The following is an 18,155-nucleotide window of genomic DNA, read 5'->3' as shown; positions in this document are numbered from 1 at the left end:
CCAAAATCAAATATTTCAAGCAAGGCTTGCACCTGTAGCCTGTATCAGCTGAAATATGACTATCATTTCAGAGAAGATATTAAAAGATATCGACAGTTTTTCTTCCAAACAGACTGTAAAGTGGAGGCAGGCGGGTACCAGCCCAACTAGTGCCACCCCATCTGGTACTAGCGTGAACGCATCCCTTCTCTTTCGACCTGCAGAAGGGTTTTTGTTTCCCTGAGCCGATGTTTCCCCTTCTCAGAGCCTGGTCTAACACCCAGTGCTACGTCTTTTTTGCCACTTACTTGCCTCACGTTATTTGAAACTAACTCTTCCTGCCCACTACATTCTTCCACCCAGCATGGAGCAAAAATAAAGCCCTCAAAACTATCCATCTTCTAAATGATAAATGTTCCAAGTAATTTTTATTTAGAATACAAGAGAGAGGTACAAATGTATTTACACTGTGTACATATACAATCAAATAATATATAATATCAAAGTTTTGTAAATAATGTTTTACATAAATATTTACAAAGTTAAAGTGACAGATTTTTTCTTTTTCTTTTTTCTTTTTTTTTTTTTCGGAAGTAAAACACGGTTTGTGAGAACTTTATACACCTTAGACTTATAATTAATATTAGAATACCTTCTTCCAAGCCTTATGATACACGGCTCCTCTCGCATGTGGCAGGACTCCAGAGGGCGCTTAGAGCTGTCCTTGGGGACGGAGCTGGCCCAGGGACGGGATTTCTGTCCCCAGAGGGCAGCAGAAGGAAACCCGAAATGTTCCCTCGGGGCTGCAGGGAGCGAGGGGCAGCGATGCTGGAGCAGCACCCCACAAAACCTGCCCGTGGCTGGGCATTGCCGGTGGGCACATCGCGCTGGGGGTGTCCCTTGGCTTGTCCCCTTCACCACGGCGCCCTAACCCCATCACCGTGGGCTGGAGGAAGGCAGACAGCGGGGCTGAACGCAGCTCGGGGGGAAACACGGCTGTTTGCTGAATCAGGAGGGAACTCTGTCCCTTGGGAAGGGCCAGCAGAGAGAAAGCTGATGGCTCCAGCAGGGCCGTGCCACGTCTCTCTGCTGGCCGCTTGCTGGGACAGTAACAAGGGGGCACGAAGGTTTTTTTCTTTCTGTCAAATTATCTGTAAAACCCAGGTGCGATTCATCCAGGCACGGCCTTGAGGCTGCCCTCCTGTTGTGCACCAGCAAATCCACCAGACACCGTGCCCTGTGTGTTGAGGCACCATCCCCTCTCCCCTGTCCCCCTGCCAGCCCCGGGGACAAGCAGCTCACCCTCGGGGAGCACCCCACACACCCAGCGATGCTCCTAAATTCAAGCAGCTCACCACGCAAAGCAGCCCTGCCTCTGCCCCCCCCAGCTCTGCCGAGGGCTCCCGACTTCTTGCATGTCTCACCGCCAGTCTTTTTCCCGTTGGCAGCAGCTTTCCGAAAACCCCCGCTGCCGTGCCGGGGGCTCACAGCACCATGGTGGGGATGTGATGGGCCAGGGAGGCGGGATGGGGCACGGGCAGGGCAGGGGAGTGAGCCTGCAGGGAGGCGTTGGGGGGCCGGTGGCGGGCGCTTTTCTGGTGGGCCCGCAGCCCGGCGAGCTGGGAGTAGGCACTTTGGCAAACCTGGCACTTGTAGGGCCGCTCGCCGGTGTGCAAGCGGACGTGGTTGCGGAGGGTGGAGGACTGGCTGAAGCGGCGGTTGCAGAAGCGGCACACGAAGGGCTTGTCCAGGGTGTGGATGCGCATGTGGGAGCGCAGGTTGCTGCGGGAGTTGAAGCCGCGGTGGCAGATGACGCAGCGCATGCGCCCCGTGGTGCTGGCCCCCGTCTCCACCGCGTGGAAATCCTCTGGGGATGACAGATGCAGTGGTCAGGCGCTGCCCTCTTGGTCTCACCCCCATTCCCGAGTTGCCCACGGCACTGGCTGCCCTAAATCACCGCCCCGTGTGCCCTCGCTGGCTCTCCCCTGCCTGCTGTGGGTGCCTGCGGGCGGACACAACCAGCCCCAGCATGGCAGGACCTCAGGCTGGTGTTTGTGGATTTGGGATGGGGACAGAGCTGGGAGCAGGCTGACCCCAATTAAGGTGAGGGGGATGCTCAGGCTGACCCATCTCCCCTGCAGAAAGGATTTCACACGGGATGCGCTTTCCCCTTCCTTTGGCTACCTCTCATTTCTCCTGCACCTACGTGGCCAAAGCAGCCAGGAGCAGAGAGCAGGGGTGACGGGAGGGTGACGGGGAGCTGCCAGCAGCGACCTGCTTCAGTCCCAGTTTCACCCCGTGCCCTGCTGGGCTCTGACCCTGCTCACACAGAGCGGGGAGCACGGAGGGGCTCGGCTCCGAGCCCAGCACCCCAAAAAGACCCGCTGCCTGCCCGTAAATGAGCACCCTGGGGAACCACTGAAACAGGCAGAGTGAAAGCCCAGGGAAGGAAAAGCCTGTGCTGGTGATTTGGGTAAAAAACAGTTTGTGCTGCTAAAAGCAGAGCAGGAAAATAAATGACTGCATCCCAGCCTCTCGCAGTGCGTCAGGGCTCCTTCCTCCCTGCCCAGCAGTCGCTGGTCACAGCACCAGCACCAGCCAGGGACAAGTCGGCACGGAGAGGGTCCCCAAATCCCAGGGACCTGCCCCAGCTGCATGGCTCTGTCCCGGGGGAGACAGGCACTGCATTACAGCCGAGGCAGATCAGCCTCTCCCAGGAAGATCGTGGGGCTAGGGAGAGCTGTGTGGGGTTGCGTGCCCAGCATGGGGTGTGCTGTGCTCCTCCATGGTCCCCGTGTTTGTCCCCTGAGAGCTGAGGGGGTCCCTGCCCCACACCCTCAGAGATGGGGATGGGGTGAGCAGAGAACGAGACGGATGCCGTGCCCGTGTGTGCGCGATGTTACTCACCATGCTTGTTCTTCTTCTGCTCCTCTTCCAGCCCCGGCACGCCCGGGATGCCCAGGAAGGTGTTGTGGGAGTTCCCGTACCAGACCAGCAGCTCCTGATCCGGAGGAATCATCTGGAGACAGACAAACAGACGGGGCTGTCGGGATGGGGCGGCTCTATCCGCATCCTCGGCTGGTTGCTGCAGACCCCGCTGGCCGTCCCCCACCCCTAAAACATCCCGCTGCTATCAGGTCCTGGGAGGAAGGTGACAACTGGTGACCTGGCAGGGACAGAGCACAGCCCCTGTGGGTCCCTGCAGCTCAGGGAGGTGAGGGTGCAGCGGCATGGGGAAATGCTTCTGTTCCCTGGAGCGAGCAGCCAGCAAACGGCGCCCAACCTCGCCACGCAAAGCAGCCGTGGCTGGGAGCACGGATGCGCTCACACCAGAGCAAATCCACAAGGCAGCACCAATAACAAATAACCCTAAAAAAAAATTGTATTTTTTTCCCTTGCAGGTTCCTAGTGCTGAGAAACTGATTTAGAAACAGCCCGCTGTTGCAGAGGCCGGCTTTCGATACGCAGAGTGATTCAAGAAAAGCATCATTTCCATGAAACGCAGATCTAAGATCACCAGAGCACTGAAAATGTGCCTCATTTTAAACACCGGGAAGCAGTGGCAATCGGGTTCCATATCCTTAAGCCTCCCTCTATGTAAGGACCTCACTGGGGCTGCAGGGCGAGAGGCTGAGAAGGAGAAGCCAATACTGCTTCCCCTCCCAAATTCGTGCTGTTTCTCTGCATCATTTTCTCTTAACAGAAAGTTAATTATTTTTAATATAAACAAAATATTGCTGGAAGGATAAAGTATATGTGCGTCGTCTGCTGCTGCACATGCCAGCAACTCATCCGCATGCATACACCCCAAAACAATTTAAATTACCCCCAAAGAACCTCGTGGCCTTCAGATAGAAGGGCAAAGCTCAAGGCCCTCACCCTATTTTCCAGTATTTTCCTGTATTGTACTTTCCAACTTGGAATTGCTGAGGAAGAGGATGGGAAAAGCAAACCAGCGAGTAAGGGCAGGAACAAGCAAAACCGCATGAAAATACAAATGCTGGATGGTGAGGAAGGCACCCAGTAAGCCCAATTTTTTGGGCAGGCAGGTGGAAAAGGAATCCTAAGAGTCACCGTGCTGGGGTCCCAGCACAGTGGGGCCGGACGGCTCGCTGGTGCTGGGTTGGGAAGTGGGGGAACCACCGGGGCTGGTGGGGTGACGGTGCCCTTGCAGGTGCCTGCTGCTGGCTGAGGGCACCACCAGGAGCAGGCGACGTTCACCTGCCCTGCCCCGATGAGGTCTCGGTGCTGGGTTTGCAGCGGGGCGAGGTGGGTGCCGGGGGGGACACGAGGCTGCGAGGGCAGGGGGCTTGATCCCATCTGAGCCACTGCGTTTGTGCGATGCTGAGCTAGGGGATTAGCAAGCAGGGAGAGCCGCAACAGGACAAACCTCCTGCTTTTTCTTTTCTTCTTGGCGCACAAACCCCGAGGAGTTGGAGCAGGCAGCGGGGTTTTGGGCCGTATGGGTGTGCTGTCCAGGCACCAGTGGGAACGGGGAGCCTGCGAAGGAAGCAGCCCCTCGAACTGCCACCCAGCTCCTCGGCCCCTCGGTGCTCCCCTTCCCCACTCCCTCACCAAGAAAGCCCCGGCCCCTTCCCCTCCCCATGGCCCCGCAGCCAGGCACGGGCACCTCTCATGCCCACGTCCCCATCACGCAGGGTTCAGCTCTCCACATCTCAACTTCACCGCCTGCGCTGAGGGAATTCAACTCCTCTGCTCCAGTGCCCAATGATCCAGCCACGGGCAGCGAGCCTGTGGATTTGATATCGCTGTGCAATAACCCTCTGCTCGCACCACCCAGATACTCATCTCACCTGCCCCACTGCCCTGCATAGGGAAGTCCGCAAGGGCTGACACACAGCCGCACCCCGAGCTACACCCTTCAACAAGATCTAATGAAAAAAAAAGCAGTTAAGCTAATGCTACGCCAGGCACAGCTGCCCACAAGAATATCAGCCCTTAAAGCCTGCAAAGGGAACCCCAGGATGAGGAGAGCAGCACGGAGGTGCTCAGGGCTCCTGCTCGCAGACCCCGGTGAGACACGCACCCTCCCGCAGCAGCAGCGGAGCTGTTCTTCCCTCACCCCACTACTCGCCTTCCCCATGCCACTGCACCGATCCCAAACCCTGGTGCTGGCTCAGTGCAGCACTGGCCGTGGTCCTGCCCCACAGCCCTCCTGCTCCTCTGGCAGCCACCGCAGGAGCCCAAAGGATCGGGGGAGCTGCCCTTGCCTACGGTGCCCGCGGGCGCTCGCGCTCTCCCCAGCCACGCTCCCTCTCCCCGCAGCAGCAGGAGCTGTCCCCTCGTGCTGCTCTAAACCGGGGTAGCTGCCCGCTGACATCTCCCCGAGCTCCTCCTGCAATAGGGTCATTTTATGGGGACGTTGCACACAAGCAGGGCTGGTGCCCACCATGGTGCTGCTGGCACGTATGGGCACGGGGACGATGCTGCTGTGGTAGCCAGGCGCTCGCCTCCATCCCAGCACCCGCAGCTTTCACCCCGCACCCTGGGGTGTCCCCGGGACCCAGCACCTGCCCGCACGTTGTACAGGAGCGTGAGGATGAGCTGGGCAGGATGAGGCCGGTGCTCACAGCAGGATGCCCGAGGCATGGCTGCAGCAGCAGCGGTGCCACTCCCTGCCCGGATCCCACAGCCCCGTCCTCCTCCTGCTCTGTTTGCACCCGGAGCCGCTGCGACCCCCGGGTGAAAGCTGCGGAGCCAAGCGCAGCCAGCACCCGGCTCCGGGCACTCACAGAATCCCCAGACTTTTCCCTGCTGCACTGAAGCAGGTTCTGCACACGCAAAAATCCCATTTTTCAAGACAGCATCAAAACCCTGCTCCTGCCCAAAGCCCCAGCTGAGCCAGGATCGCAGCTCTTTTCACATTTTATGCCCCAAAATGAACTTGGGCAGCGTTTGCTCTCCCCATGCTCAGCACACCTCACCCCATGAGCCCACCAGAAGGGAACAGAGAAGAGAAGGGTGCTTCCCTGCCTCCCTGAAGCCCGCACAATGACATTTCCCCACAGGTCTGGGTGCCCTGCGCTCCCATGGCTGCTCCAGCAGCAGCCCCACAGACAAGGGAAGGGACCCACAAAGGTGGCTTCCCAGCTCCCCGTTGCCTCCCGACCCCGCGTACCTCGATGGCCTTGTAGAAGATGCTGTTCCCGATCTGCACCACCTCCAGGTTCTGCTCCTGCTCATTCCGGGCACATTTGATGTAGGTCATCCAGCTGCGGTGGTCCTCCTGGCTGGCATCGATGAAGTACCGCACCGTGCCGTCCTCGTTGAAGACCTGGGGGGGGGGACACACAGCGCTCGGTGGTCCAAGCCCCTCCACACGGGGATCGCGGCGCTGGGGGATGCTCTGGGATCGCGTCCCCGGCTGGGGACAAGCCCCAAAGCAGCACGGCCTCGGGGCTGAGACCCTGCAGGCAGCCAGGAGCTGCTGCCTCCGGACGGGAGGTGCCCGGACCCTTCCTGATCGTGGTGCTGGGTGGGCACGGCTGGTTCTCTGCCCGGCTCCCTGCCTCAGTGCCCCCTTCTCAGTGGAGCCCAGCCCCGATGGGGCTGCTCAGCACCCTGCCACCACCTCGGGGGGAACGGGGTCGCTGCCGGAGCTGGCCCTGCGGGAGGATGCGTTGTGGGGTGGCAAAAAATGCGAGGCGAGCTTCTACTCTGCATGAAATAATAATAACCATCGGTGCAAACCCAGCACTCGGTGAAACCAAAACACTGAGTAAAACCCTTTCTGCTAACAGTGATGTCCTGGCAGCTCGGATCACCCCAAAACCCATGGAGTAAAAACACCGGGGCTGGGACAAAGCAGGGGATGGGCAGAGCTGGTTTCACCCACGGTGCACACTGCAGGGAGCCTCCAGCCGGGCGTTTCACCCCAAACGGGGCAGAGCAGGGCAGGATGTGACCCCGCAGCGTGCGACAGGAGCAACGGGGGCTTGGGGATGCTCCGAGGGCGGGCTGCGGGAGCCTCGCACCCACCTGCAGCACCACGGGTCTCCTAAAGCAGCCTGCCCTGGGGAGAGCCGGGGGAAACTGAGGCACGCCGAGCTGAGGACAAAGCCCCCCCGGGGGGCCGTTACCTCCCACATGAGGTTGTTGTTCTTGCACAGGTCCACGTGCTCGGGCGAGATGACCCTGCCCGTGAAGGGCCCCATCTCCGTGCCCGCCTTGATCCACGTCTTGGAGAAGATGCCGAGCCCTTCGCCGGGGATGGAGCTCTGCGCGATGATCACCTCCGACGGCAGCACCAGGCTGGACAGCTTCTGCACCTCTGAGGACGGCGGCGAGAGGGGTCGATGAGGGACCGGCCGCTGCCTCCCCCCGCACCCCAAAGCGCCCCGGGGTCCCCCCATCCCCGCCGCGCTCCCCCCACCCCGAGCCCGGCTGCGCTGTCCCCGAGCCGGGGCCGGGGAAGGGGGCGCGGGGACCCCGGGCTGGCACCCCCAAAGCGCTGCTTTGTGCCGGGGCCGTGGGGCTTTTAAAGGGCCGGGAGGGTTCCTACAAAGCGCTACAAGGTTCCCCTCCAGGGCATTGAGCCGGTACCTGGGAATAGCGGCCCGGGCCGGGCGAGGGAGCGAGGCTGAGAAAGGGGGTTAAATGGTGTCTATTTCGGCCCATCCAGCAATTTGTCATGCCGTTAAAGTGATCTGCATTCATTAAACTCAAGTAGAAAGAAATTGCTAATTCTAAATTCATTAGTCCTTTAGGAATGCTGTAGCGGTACATTGTGCCTGAATGGCGCGGGGGCTTGTTTAAAAGGGCCCAGGAATTCCTCTTACAAAATGGGGAGATGAGATGGTTGACATATCGTGAATGGAAATGGAATTAGCCTTCACGGTAAATTAAGAGAGGAACAGAAATCCGAGAGGGAGGTGGGGGGGGAGAAAAGGGAGCCGGGACGAGAGAAAAGACATTGTGCGGGGCCCTGAATGCGGCCGGGGGCGGCTCGGGGGAAAGCAGCGGCCCCGACCCCCTCCCCTGCCCCTTCTCAGCCCCACGGCCGAGGTGGGAACTTTCTCGGGTCAAACCCGAGTCAAAAAGCGGCCGGCGGCGAAGCCCCGACGGCGGCGGGGGCCGGGCACTCACCTCCGGAGAAGGACTGAGCCAGGACCTCGGCCGTGAAAGCGGTTTTGGGGCCGCTCTTCTCCTCGAAGAGCTGCTCGCCCAGCACGTTCCTCCAGCGGCCGTAGAGGAAGCTGTGCAGGATGTCCGACGTGATCACCTCGGCCAGGGCCAGCCCCTGCGGCTTCAGCCCGGGTTTGAGCACCAGGGCTTCGGCGGGCAGCACCGAGCCCATCATGGGGGCGAGGCGGCGGCCGGGCTCCGTGCGGCTCGGCGGCTCCCGCCCGGCTATATATGAGCTTCATTGACCCTCCTAATTGGTTATTAATGACCTCCCTGACGTTTGCCGGAGAGACTGGGGCTGCCGGAGCGAGGCGAGCCGTCGGAGCCCCCCTCCCCTCCAGCCCTCCCCTCCCCGGGGGTGGGGTGGCTGGAGGGAGGGACACGGCGCTCACACACACACACACACACACAGATACACACGGACACGCTCACACACACACGGACACGCTCACACACCCCCACATACAATGCACACACGTATAAATTCATACACGCACACGCAGACACACGGACACACACGTGTGCGCACAGATGCACCCCCCTATGCGCCCATACACAGCCCTATACCCACACACACACACGTACGCACCCATACACACGTACACACACACACACACTCCGGATTGCCCCCCAAAAGCCGGGTGCAGGACCGGACCTCGCCGTCGGGCACGGCTCGATTCGGTTCTGCTCACTCCGGTTCGGCCCCGGCTGCTCCCAGCCGCTGCCGGCGCTCGTTTTACGCGCAAAACTCGGTGTTTTGGGGCCGCGGCTCCACACAACGAAATCCTCGCCCCCGATGCCCCCAGACCCGGTTTCTCGGTGCTGTTTGGTCCCTCTCGGCCCCAGCCAACGGGCAGAGCCCCGAGGATCGGTCCCGGACACTCCCCGAGTGGGTCCCGGGGAGCTGCGGCCACCCGCACCCCCGGCTCGGCACCGGCGGCCCCGCTGCGCCTTTGGGGAGCGACCCTCGGGGGGGTCCGCGGTGCCCGGTGCCAGCCCTAACACTGCGGGCCGGGACCCCTCTGTGCCCCCCCTAAAAAAAAATCGGGGATTGGTCCCCAAAGCCGAAGCGGGGACAGCCCAGCCGGCCCCCAAATGCGTGTCCTGGGGGGGATTTGGGGAACCTTGTGCCGCGGGACAGGGGGTGCGGACCCCGGCCCTGTCCTCTCCCCGGCCCGGGTGCGGCTGCAGCATCACCGGGGCTCGGCCCCCCGCAGCACCCCCATCTCTGTACCCCAAAATATTCCCCGGCACAGCCGCGGGGCTCACACTGCCACCCCCTCTCTGCCAGCCCTTGGGCACCTCGCAGCCCCCGGGGGGGTCCCCACAACCGCGACCCTCCCTTCCCCGAGGGCCCGCGGCTTTGCTGGCTCAGCAAAGGGTTAATCTTCGCTGGATTTAAACCCAATCCTGCTGTGTCGGAGCTTAGAGCCCTCTCCTCAGCCTTGTTCTTTTGATTTTCATGGGGACAAGGGGCTGCAAAGGGCTGGGCCGGGCGGTGGGGGGAGAAGAGAACGGGCCCCCAAATTCCTCAAGCACTCAGAGCCCGGCTCCCGCACCCCAAACCCAGGGAGAGGGCGAGGCACGGCCGCCCCCAGCCCCTCCGGGACCCCACAGCCTCCGCACCCCAGGGTCTCTAGCAGCACCCCCGGCGGGCGTTTTATAGGGTGAGCCCCTCGGGCGGCTTCTCCCCTTGCTGGGCGTTGCGAAAGCGATCTTACAACCCAGGTTCAGCCGCTTATTCCTATCAACCCACCCAAGAAAAGGTGCAAACGGCAGGAATCAACCCAAATTTTTGGATACCGGGGGCGTTTGCTCGGAGAGGGACAGCGCTTTTCCTAGACAGGGAGGGTGAATAACCCGCCCGGGACTGGTTCGGGTTTTCATGGACGTAAAAATAAGTTTATTTCGGTTTTCTGCATTTTTGAGCGTAGCGAGCCGCCAGCCCGCATCCCAGGCTCGCTCCGCAACGCATCAGGTGGAAGCTCCCAGCACACGGAGCGCTCCGGCTGCCGGCCCCGCGGACCGCCTTTATTTTTTTTTTCCAGGAACCACATAACCCTCAAATTGTCCCGTGATAAAAATAAAAAAAAATAATAAAATAATAATAAAATAATAATAATAGCAACAAAAAAATAGATGCCCGTAAAAACCCGCGGCTCCCGTGCGCGCTGCGCTGCCGCCCCGCTCCCGGCCGCGCTGGGGGGTGCGGGGGGGCTCGGGGAGGGTGGCGATGGAAAAAGGTGGGAAAAAAAAAATCCTCCCGTTTTGTGAGGGGCTTTAAATATCCCCAGCTGTTTCCCAAACCTCCTTCCCAGTCGTAGGAAGGTGCTTTGCCCCCCCCCTCCCTCCCCTTCTCGTTTCTCTTTTTTAATATCGCAGCTATCCCTCCTTTTTAACATTTAAGAGGAAACAAGTTTAATATTCATGGCTGTTAATAGAGAAGGGCCATTATCGCCGCCCCATTGTTCTGAGCCCCGCACAATGCTGCTTGTATTTTCATGTGTATATTCCCAAAGTTCCTTCTGAGCGTTTAGTGAGCACTTTAATATTCATGGGTGTTAATAGAGAAGCCCTCAGTATATTGGCATATTGTTGGGAGGTGTACATATTGGTCTGACTTTGAATAGCCACAGTCCTCTTTTCTTTTGCTCTGTTTTGCAGGGTTGATGGGCCAGGAGTAAATGGGCATTTTTCCCCCCCGTCTCCCCCTTACAGAGAGAACATCTTTATTCCAGTCCCAGACTTTCTGGTTTCCCATTCAGGACCCTCAGAAATAATGTCAGGCAGAAGAAAAGTGGAGCAAATCAATCTTTCATGGTCTTTTTGAGACCAATTTGACATCCATGGACTCTTCTTTTCTTTCACAGCCTACAAGGGGATGGTCAGGATCTGGACAAGGTTGGGGTCTGATGAGGGGAGACATGGGATCATAATGCAGCAAAGAGAGAAAAGAAAAGCAAAACAAGAAAAGATTGCAGGGATGGGGTGATGGAGGAAAAATGAGGGTGAATGACAGTGCAAGAAAGGAGATTAGAGCCCAGCAGCTGCTTTTTGGGGGGTGGGGGGGAGGGGGGAGCTCTCTCCCCTCTTCCAGCCCTCCGCATGAATAGGATTTGAACAGAGCTGAGATTGATTTATAGTTATTGCAGTTGAACATTTATTGCTCTTAAAGAGTGGCGGGGAGAAAAGAGAGAAAAGGGGTTTGAAAAGCTCCTTTCTGTATTAAAGAGGTATCAAATGAAGACTGCTGAGATAATATACAGTGGCCAATGGGAATTTGATTTGCTTTAAAATTTAACTCTTGTGGGGCCGCAGCTGACGGCCGCGCTGGGGAAGGCTCCGGGGGCTCCGCGGGCGCGCAGGGAGCGCGGGGCCGGCGCTGCCGGGGTCCGGAGCACGGGGTGGGGACAGGTCCCGGCCCGGGGGGGGACAGGTCCCGGCCCGGGGGGAGCCCCCTTTCGTTTGCCCAGCGCTGCCGAGAGCCCGGCTTCATGGCAAAAATCTCCGGGCGGCTCCGCGCACGGCTCGGGGACGGCAGCAGCGGCGGAGTTATCATTTCTTAGTGATTGTAACAGATACGTGTGTGTGTATATATAAATATATCTATTTTATTTTATTATGATTATTATTATTTTCCCGCAAGGAGGGTAAAGGGAGAAGGGATGTAGAGCTACGAGATAACCGGCGCGGGGAAGAGCCCTTTTCGGAGCTCTTTTCCTGCCCTGAAGCCGGAGGTTTCTCCTCTCCGGCACCAGAAACGCGATCGCAGCCGAGTCCCCCCGGGCGCAGAAAGGAGCCCATTGTTCAGAAGGGAGAAATACATTTTTAGCGGTGATTGAAAGCTCCCCTCTCGTTTGAACTCTAGAAGAAAGTCCCTGGCAGGGAAGAGCATCCCCCTCCCTCTGCCCCAACATCTGTTTGGAGCAATCCAGGCTCTAGGGCAGAGCCGGGCTCTGCCCCCTCCCAAAGTCATTAAAAAGATATTAGTGGAGCTGAGAAAAGTCCAGCGCAGCCCCCGATCCGGAGCAGGGGGGGGGGGTGAGAATCATTAAAGACGATTTGGGATTTGCCAGCGCTAATACCAGCCGAGGGGACACTGGGGGGGGGGGGGGGGGAACCGGGTAGAAAAGCCCCCCCCCCCCCCGAGCAGCAGCCCCGCCGTGCCCCTCCTGCTGCCCGGGGTCCCGGTACCTGGGGCCGGCGTGGCGAGGAGCCGCCGACCCCATCGCCTGCTCCGTGCGCCCCTCCGAGGGGGCAAAAAGAGGGGGCGGCTGGAGGCAGCGAGAGCTGGGCTGGGAGCCCAGGAGGCTCAGGTGCTTCGTCCGCATCCCCTGCACCTCCGCCGGCTGCAAAATGCCCCGGTAGCCGGAGGGAAGGGGGGCAGGGGGGGGATCATTGCACCCCTGCGGGTGCCGGGGGAGCCGGGGCAGGAGGGATCATTGCACCCCTGCGGCTGCCGCAGGAGCCAGGCGCCTCCGAAGTTGCTAAATGTGTCATTTATTAAAGCATTCAGGGGGCTTTTCTTTGGCGTTTGCTTGCAAACTCACAAAGGCCGAGCTGCTGTTTGGGGGTCTTTTCTGATGGAAAAAGGGCTCGGAGACCCCCGGCACAAAAGAAATCCTGGCAGTGCTTTCAATGGCCGGGACTCAATGAGGGGGACCCTGTGCGCAGCGGGCGGGGGCGAGGGGCCGCCCGGTGCTGCCTGAAAGGCAGGCCTGAATGTAATGGGGAGATCTGCGTTTATTTGTTGGGATCACATTTAATTAGCTTAGTACAACCCTTGAAAGACAAAGGGACCTCAATCTGGATCCAATCTGAAGCTCGTTTGGAGAGCGAGGGCTCCTGGAAAAGTCAAAAGAGAGAAAGGAGAAAGAAAGGGGAGGCTGGGAGAGAAAGGGGCTGGGGGCCCAGCCAGGTGACTGGCACGCGTGAAACAAGGGGGCCTTTTGGGCACAAGGCAGGGCTCAAAAGGGAGGGAGGAAAATAGCCTCTTCCTCAGGTTTTACCTACTTAAACCCCCTGAAGGGGCTGGAGCTGAAAAGCCTCAATAGGGGCTAAGGAGGCTGCAAAGCAAACAGCAGCGCTGGAGAGGCGGCTCCGGCCCTGCCGCGGCAGCAGTTGGCAGCACTCGGTTATGGGAATGTGCCCAAATGTTACCTGCGCCCGGCACGGCTCCCGGGGGTTGTCCCGGGGGGGGACAACGATGGGGACAGGCGAGGGCTGGGGAGCCACAGCCCCCGGAGCCGTCCCCGCAGAGCTGGGTGGCAACAAGGGGAGCACGGCGGGCAGTGGGGGACCCAGGGGGGTCTCCCCAGGGTGCGCCCCTCTCTCCGGGCAGCTCCTTGTGTCCCCTGGCCTCTCCTGCTGGGACACGGTGGCACGGGGCACATGCAGGTGGGTGGCACAGAGGAGGCACTGCCACCTCCCCAGGGGGAAACAGGAGAGTGGCCATCCCTGGGGGGGGCACATCCGTGGGATGGAGCCGATAGGACCCCTGTGCCCCCTTTGAACCGTGCTCTGACTTTGGCTCCCTTTCTCCTCCTGGAGAGTGCGAGCAAGGAGAGGGCTGGGGGGTCCCCGAGCAGAGCCAGCCCCTCGGAGGGTCCGGGCATGGTGGGTTCGGTACGGTGAAGCTGTGGCCCCTCGAGTGAGCTCTCCAGCACACAGCGCTGCCGCCCCTCCGAGCCAGGCGGGCTGATTGCGCTGCTCGAAAAAGGAGCTTTAGGGCATTATTTGCCTCCATTTCACTCTGCGGGAGGCCGCGGAGCCGAGGAGGGATGCTGAGTGCTCTCCCCTCCGCTCTCACTTTCTTTCTTGTCTTTTTTTTTTTCCCTTTTGATTTTTTTTTGAGTAGTATTTCCAAGATTATTTTGGCGAGGGGGTCACGGCACACAAAAGCAAACAGGGAAAGGAAGAAAAAAAAAACCAAACCAACAAACATCCTCGCGTTCCCGGCTGCATCTGACAGCTTCGCGCGGCTCAGGCGGCCTGCAAATGAAACATGATTGTGGCAAATTGCGGCGGTAACTCCTCGCAGCCCCGCGGTGCTGCGGCACGGCCAGCGGGACCAACGGTGTGGGCAGATGGCTGCCAGCCCCCCCAAAGCAATCCCGGCACGGGAAGAGTGAAAACAGCCCCATAAAGCAGCTCTGAGCCAGGGCTGCCCCTCACAGAATGTGTTGGGGTGAGGCAGGCACAAGGGGGTCCCACCTGGGTGCTCCCCAGGGTTTCCAGCAAGGCTGTGGGGCTGGGCACAGACCCCGCTCGCTCGTCCTCATCCTTGTGGTCTCCATACCAGGGGTGGATGCTGAAGGGGCCGCCCGTGGATAGAGGTTAGATGGAATGGTGCAGGAGGGAGAGAAGGGGATTTGGTGTGGAGAAGCAGGAAAATTGGCCCCCGTGACAGGGCATTCACATCCCACTGCTCGGTCTCCTGCATCCCACCATCACCACCTCTCCCAAACCCCACTATCACCTCTCCCACATCCCACTATCACCTCTCCCACATCCCAGCACCTCTCCTATATCCCACCACCACCACCTGCATCTCCCTCAGCAGCAGCTCCGGCACCAAAGACCCGCGCTGGCCCCCACACCACCACACCGGCCCGGCTCAGGCAGGGCAGGGCGAGCAGCCCCAGGGGAGCGGGCACAACTTTGGGGACCCCACAGCTCCCTCCTGCCCCTCCGCCAGGAGGAACCAGGCTGGCCGTGAAGCTCCAGGGCTGCTGTACCCATGCTGGCCGGTCCCAAATGGGATTCAGGAGCAGTGACGGGACCAGGGGACAGGAGGGGCAGGAGCCGTGTGTGGGTGCCCAGCACAAGGCCCGCAGCGGGCGCCATCTCAGGCCTTGAGGCCTCCCATGGCTCCCGGCCTTTGCCAGCCCGCTTCTCCACAACACAAACAGCACCAAAACCCCGGCCCCGGCCTGCTCGGGGGCGGCCAAGTTTAATATTCCCCGGCCAATGGCCCCGACAAGGAGCCCCGCCGCTCGGTGTGGCTCCCCGGGCACGGCCGCGGCTGAGTGACGGCTCGCACAAAGGGAAGGCACCGTCTAATCCCCCCGGGCCTGCGGCACCTGCACCCTGGCCCGGCCGGGATTAGAGGGGAGCGAGCCGGCCTCTGCAGAGATCAGAGGCTCCTTTAGAGCGGCCTTGAAATAGGATTTCCTCAAGTGATAAGGGGAAGGGTGGGAAGATGAGCTGGGGCTGCCGGTACCTGCCCCCCTCCGCCCCTTGATGCTCTTTTGGGGTTGCCTCCCTTGAACCCCATGTCCCAGGCCTGCAGGGAGATGGGGGCACCCGTCCCCAATGCCCTGGGGGTGAATTACTGCTCCCCAGCTACCTGCCCCATCCCCAGACCCCACCGAGGTGCTGTGGGATGGGACGGGGGCTCGGCCCCTGCCCTGCTCACTGCCTGTGGTCCCTTTCTATATTTTCCAGCCCTGGCAGAGCAGAGAAATGCCCCATATGTGACAGGGGGAGCACAGGGGGCTGCTCACCCCCACCGAGCCGAGCTGCCCGCCTGTCTGAGTGGCCTCTGCCACGTCTGGGCAAAGAATATCCACGGCAGCCACGGTGGCAAGGCCAAAGAGCTCGTTAGAGCAAATAAAACCCATGTGGTGCTCCACAGGATGCACCGACACCGTTTCTGCACGAGGACTCCATCAGCACACAGTTCTGAGCCCCCCACATGTGCCGCAGCCCCACAAGCACCAAAAATCCCCTGGAAAATGACCCCAGATTCAGGAAACCCGTGTTCTCGCAGGGCAGGTGAGGCTGTGAACATCCACGTCGTGCCAAAAAGCCACGAGCTCTCCCCACCCACCTTACTGTAAATACAGCGGTACTCAAAACACGCCATGAAATATTTAGTAGCCAGGAAAAAAAAAATAAAAAATAAAGTCCCCGTGCCCGCTCGTCTCTTTCAATGATCACTCGGGTTTAACTTGCAACGTCCATAATGCAGTTTGCTCTGAAATCATGCAAAATTAAAGAAAGTATTTTAGACTGCCTTGAAGCCTCCCCTCTGCTCCCGAAATAGCCTGTGCCCGTTCAGGCACCGAATATAGAGCCCGGGAGGGCGGTGGGGTGATCGTTAACCTGATGAGATGCTACGTACTGTGCTTTTTCAGGCTGCTGCTCGGAGATGCTTTGCAGGATTGCAATAAATGTCCGTGTAGAAGGAGTCTCTGCAGCTGGTGAGCACGGCAGGGGACGCACCGAGAGAAACAAGGCCCCGAGTGCGGCTCCCGGAGGGGCTGAAGCCTCGGAGAGGGTGTGCGGTGAGGGAAGGAGGGCTGCCCGTAAACGACAGGGAAAATTGGGAGGCAGTGAGCCAGGGTGGGTTCGGATGGGGCTGGGGACCGCTGCTGGGCACTCACCTGGGGTCTCCTCCAGCTCTGGCTCCTGGCCCCAAATACCACAGCGGGGTGCAGAGCGCTCCCTGGGCCTCCTCGCCGCAGCCTCCTCAACCCCAGGACCGACCTCCACCAGGAGGCAACGCCACGCTGATCCCCACCCAAAAAAAAAAGAAGAATTAAGTCAGTCCGTGCTTAAACCTGCTTTATTTTGAGGTTTCAACCTGCCCAAAGCCGAGCAGAGACTCGGTTCCTCTCCTGGAGGCACCGCAGCAGCTTCTGGGCAGCAAACCACACCTGAACCAGAGGACCTGAGCAGGTACCTACAGACCCCAGAGCAGCACCAGGGGGGGATTTACCACGGCCCCAGCCCCCAGGACACCCCACAGGGCTGGAGGAACCCAGCACGGGGCCCCTGGCTCTGCGGGAGGTGCCAGGGCACCCGCCAGCCCCTGCCCTACAAGCAGGAGCCGTGTTCATAGCAGCGGGGCAGTGTAATGGCTGCGGCCCCTCTGCCCCGAGCGGGCAGCAATAATGGAAAACAAATTGCTGAACTTGGGAACATTTCAAGCACTTTAGCCTGCCAGGACACCAGACTGCTGATGAAAACCCAGCTTTGCAGGCACCATCTTAATGACAGGCCAAATTTCAAAGGCTTGCAAACTATTTCTTTTGCTGCCCCACCCCCTCAATAAAAGGTTGCATCAGAAAGAGATATTTCCATAATTTATAGTATGGGTATTTCACTGGGGAGACTCACTAATCTGTACTTACAGATACATTTAAGAAAATGCATCCTCCCACAATCCTGTGCCATTTACGACTATTGGCACAATCTGTAATACTCAGTCTTCAATTAAGGGACACCTTAGGGTTCATTATCACACAATTGCTCCCTGTGAACCATGCCAAATGCTGTTTTGGCACAGAGCTTGGAAGATGAATTAGAAGGAAGTCTTCTCGGTAATGCCCGCTCCCAATTCCCATCAGCAGCCTTTATGCCCTCCTCTAGCCATTTTTTCCCCCCTCTCCCCTCTTTCCAAGTGGCTTTTACTATCCCATCTTTCACTGTCTCTCTTTGATTCTCTGGAGGTATATTTAGAGATGCTACATCTCCTTTTCTTCCGGCTCTCAACATGCCTCCCACTCCCTGCTTTGCAGATGGGATCTTCTTTCCTCCCTCCCTTCCCCCGGCTGTAAACTCTCCGCTACAGCTGTCTGGGTAACAGCGGCAGAGCTCTTTTGGGTGGTGGAGCACAAACCTTGCGTTTTACAAGGCAGGGCAGAGCCGCCAGCAGCTTTGGCCTGGTTACAGCCCGAAGTCCCCGCGCTCTCTGCCTCTCCCCATCGGCCCCGCGCTGCTCCGCTGATCCCATCCAAAGGGTGCCCGGCGAGCCCCAGGCACAAGGAACCAAAGCTGTGGAAGAGCAACAAGTTCAGGGTGTTGAAACCAGGGGCTGAGCCTCCTTGACAAGCAATAAAACACTTATACAGCTGCAGATTGAGTCTCTGTGCCCGCTTATAGAAAACTTCCCGTTATTAAAATTGATCTTTTGGGCCCGGATGGCTCCAGTTACAGCACCTGACTGGGGAAACACAATGTGGTGGTGCCAAAAGGCACTCTGATGTGACAGGAATGGGGTCGCACTGGAATTAAGGCTCGAAGTT

General features: G+C 59.2%; 1 protein-coding gene across 1 annotated transcript; it reads right to left on the bottom strand.

The window, feature by feature from the left end:
• Window positions 1-259: 259 nt before the first annotated feature.
• Window positions 260-8,894, bottom strand: PRDM12 (PR/SET domain 12). The gene is made up of 5 exons (XM_084494315.1): window positions 8,086-8,894; window positions 7,080-7,270; window positions 6,119-6,274; window positions 2,887-2,998; window positions 260-1,846 (listed from the first exon to the last, which is right to left on the bottom strand). Exons 1-5 carry the CDS (start codon window positions 8,297-8,299, stop codon window positions 1,464-1,466), a joined length of 1,056 nt encoding a protein of 351 aa, XP_084350441.1. The 5' UTR covers window positions 8,300-8,894; the 3' UTR covers window positions 260-1,463.
• Between the last annotated feature and the right edge of the window lie 9,261 nt (window positions 8,895-18,155).

This window comes from Aythya ferina, assembly GCF_964211825.1.
Source record: "Aythya ferina genome assembly, chromosome: 20".
Lineage (NCBI taxonomy): Eukaryota > Metazoa > Chordata > Aves > Anseriformes > Anatidae > Aythya > Aythya ferina.
The sequence above is the reverse complement of the archived record's forward strand: the minus strand, read 5'-3'. Positions and strand labels throughout refer to the sequence as shown.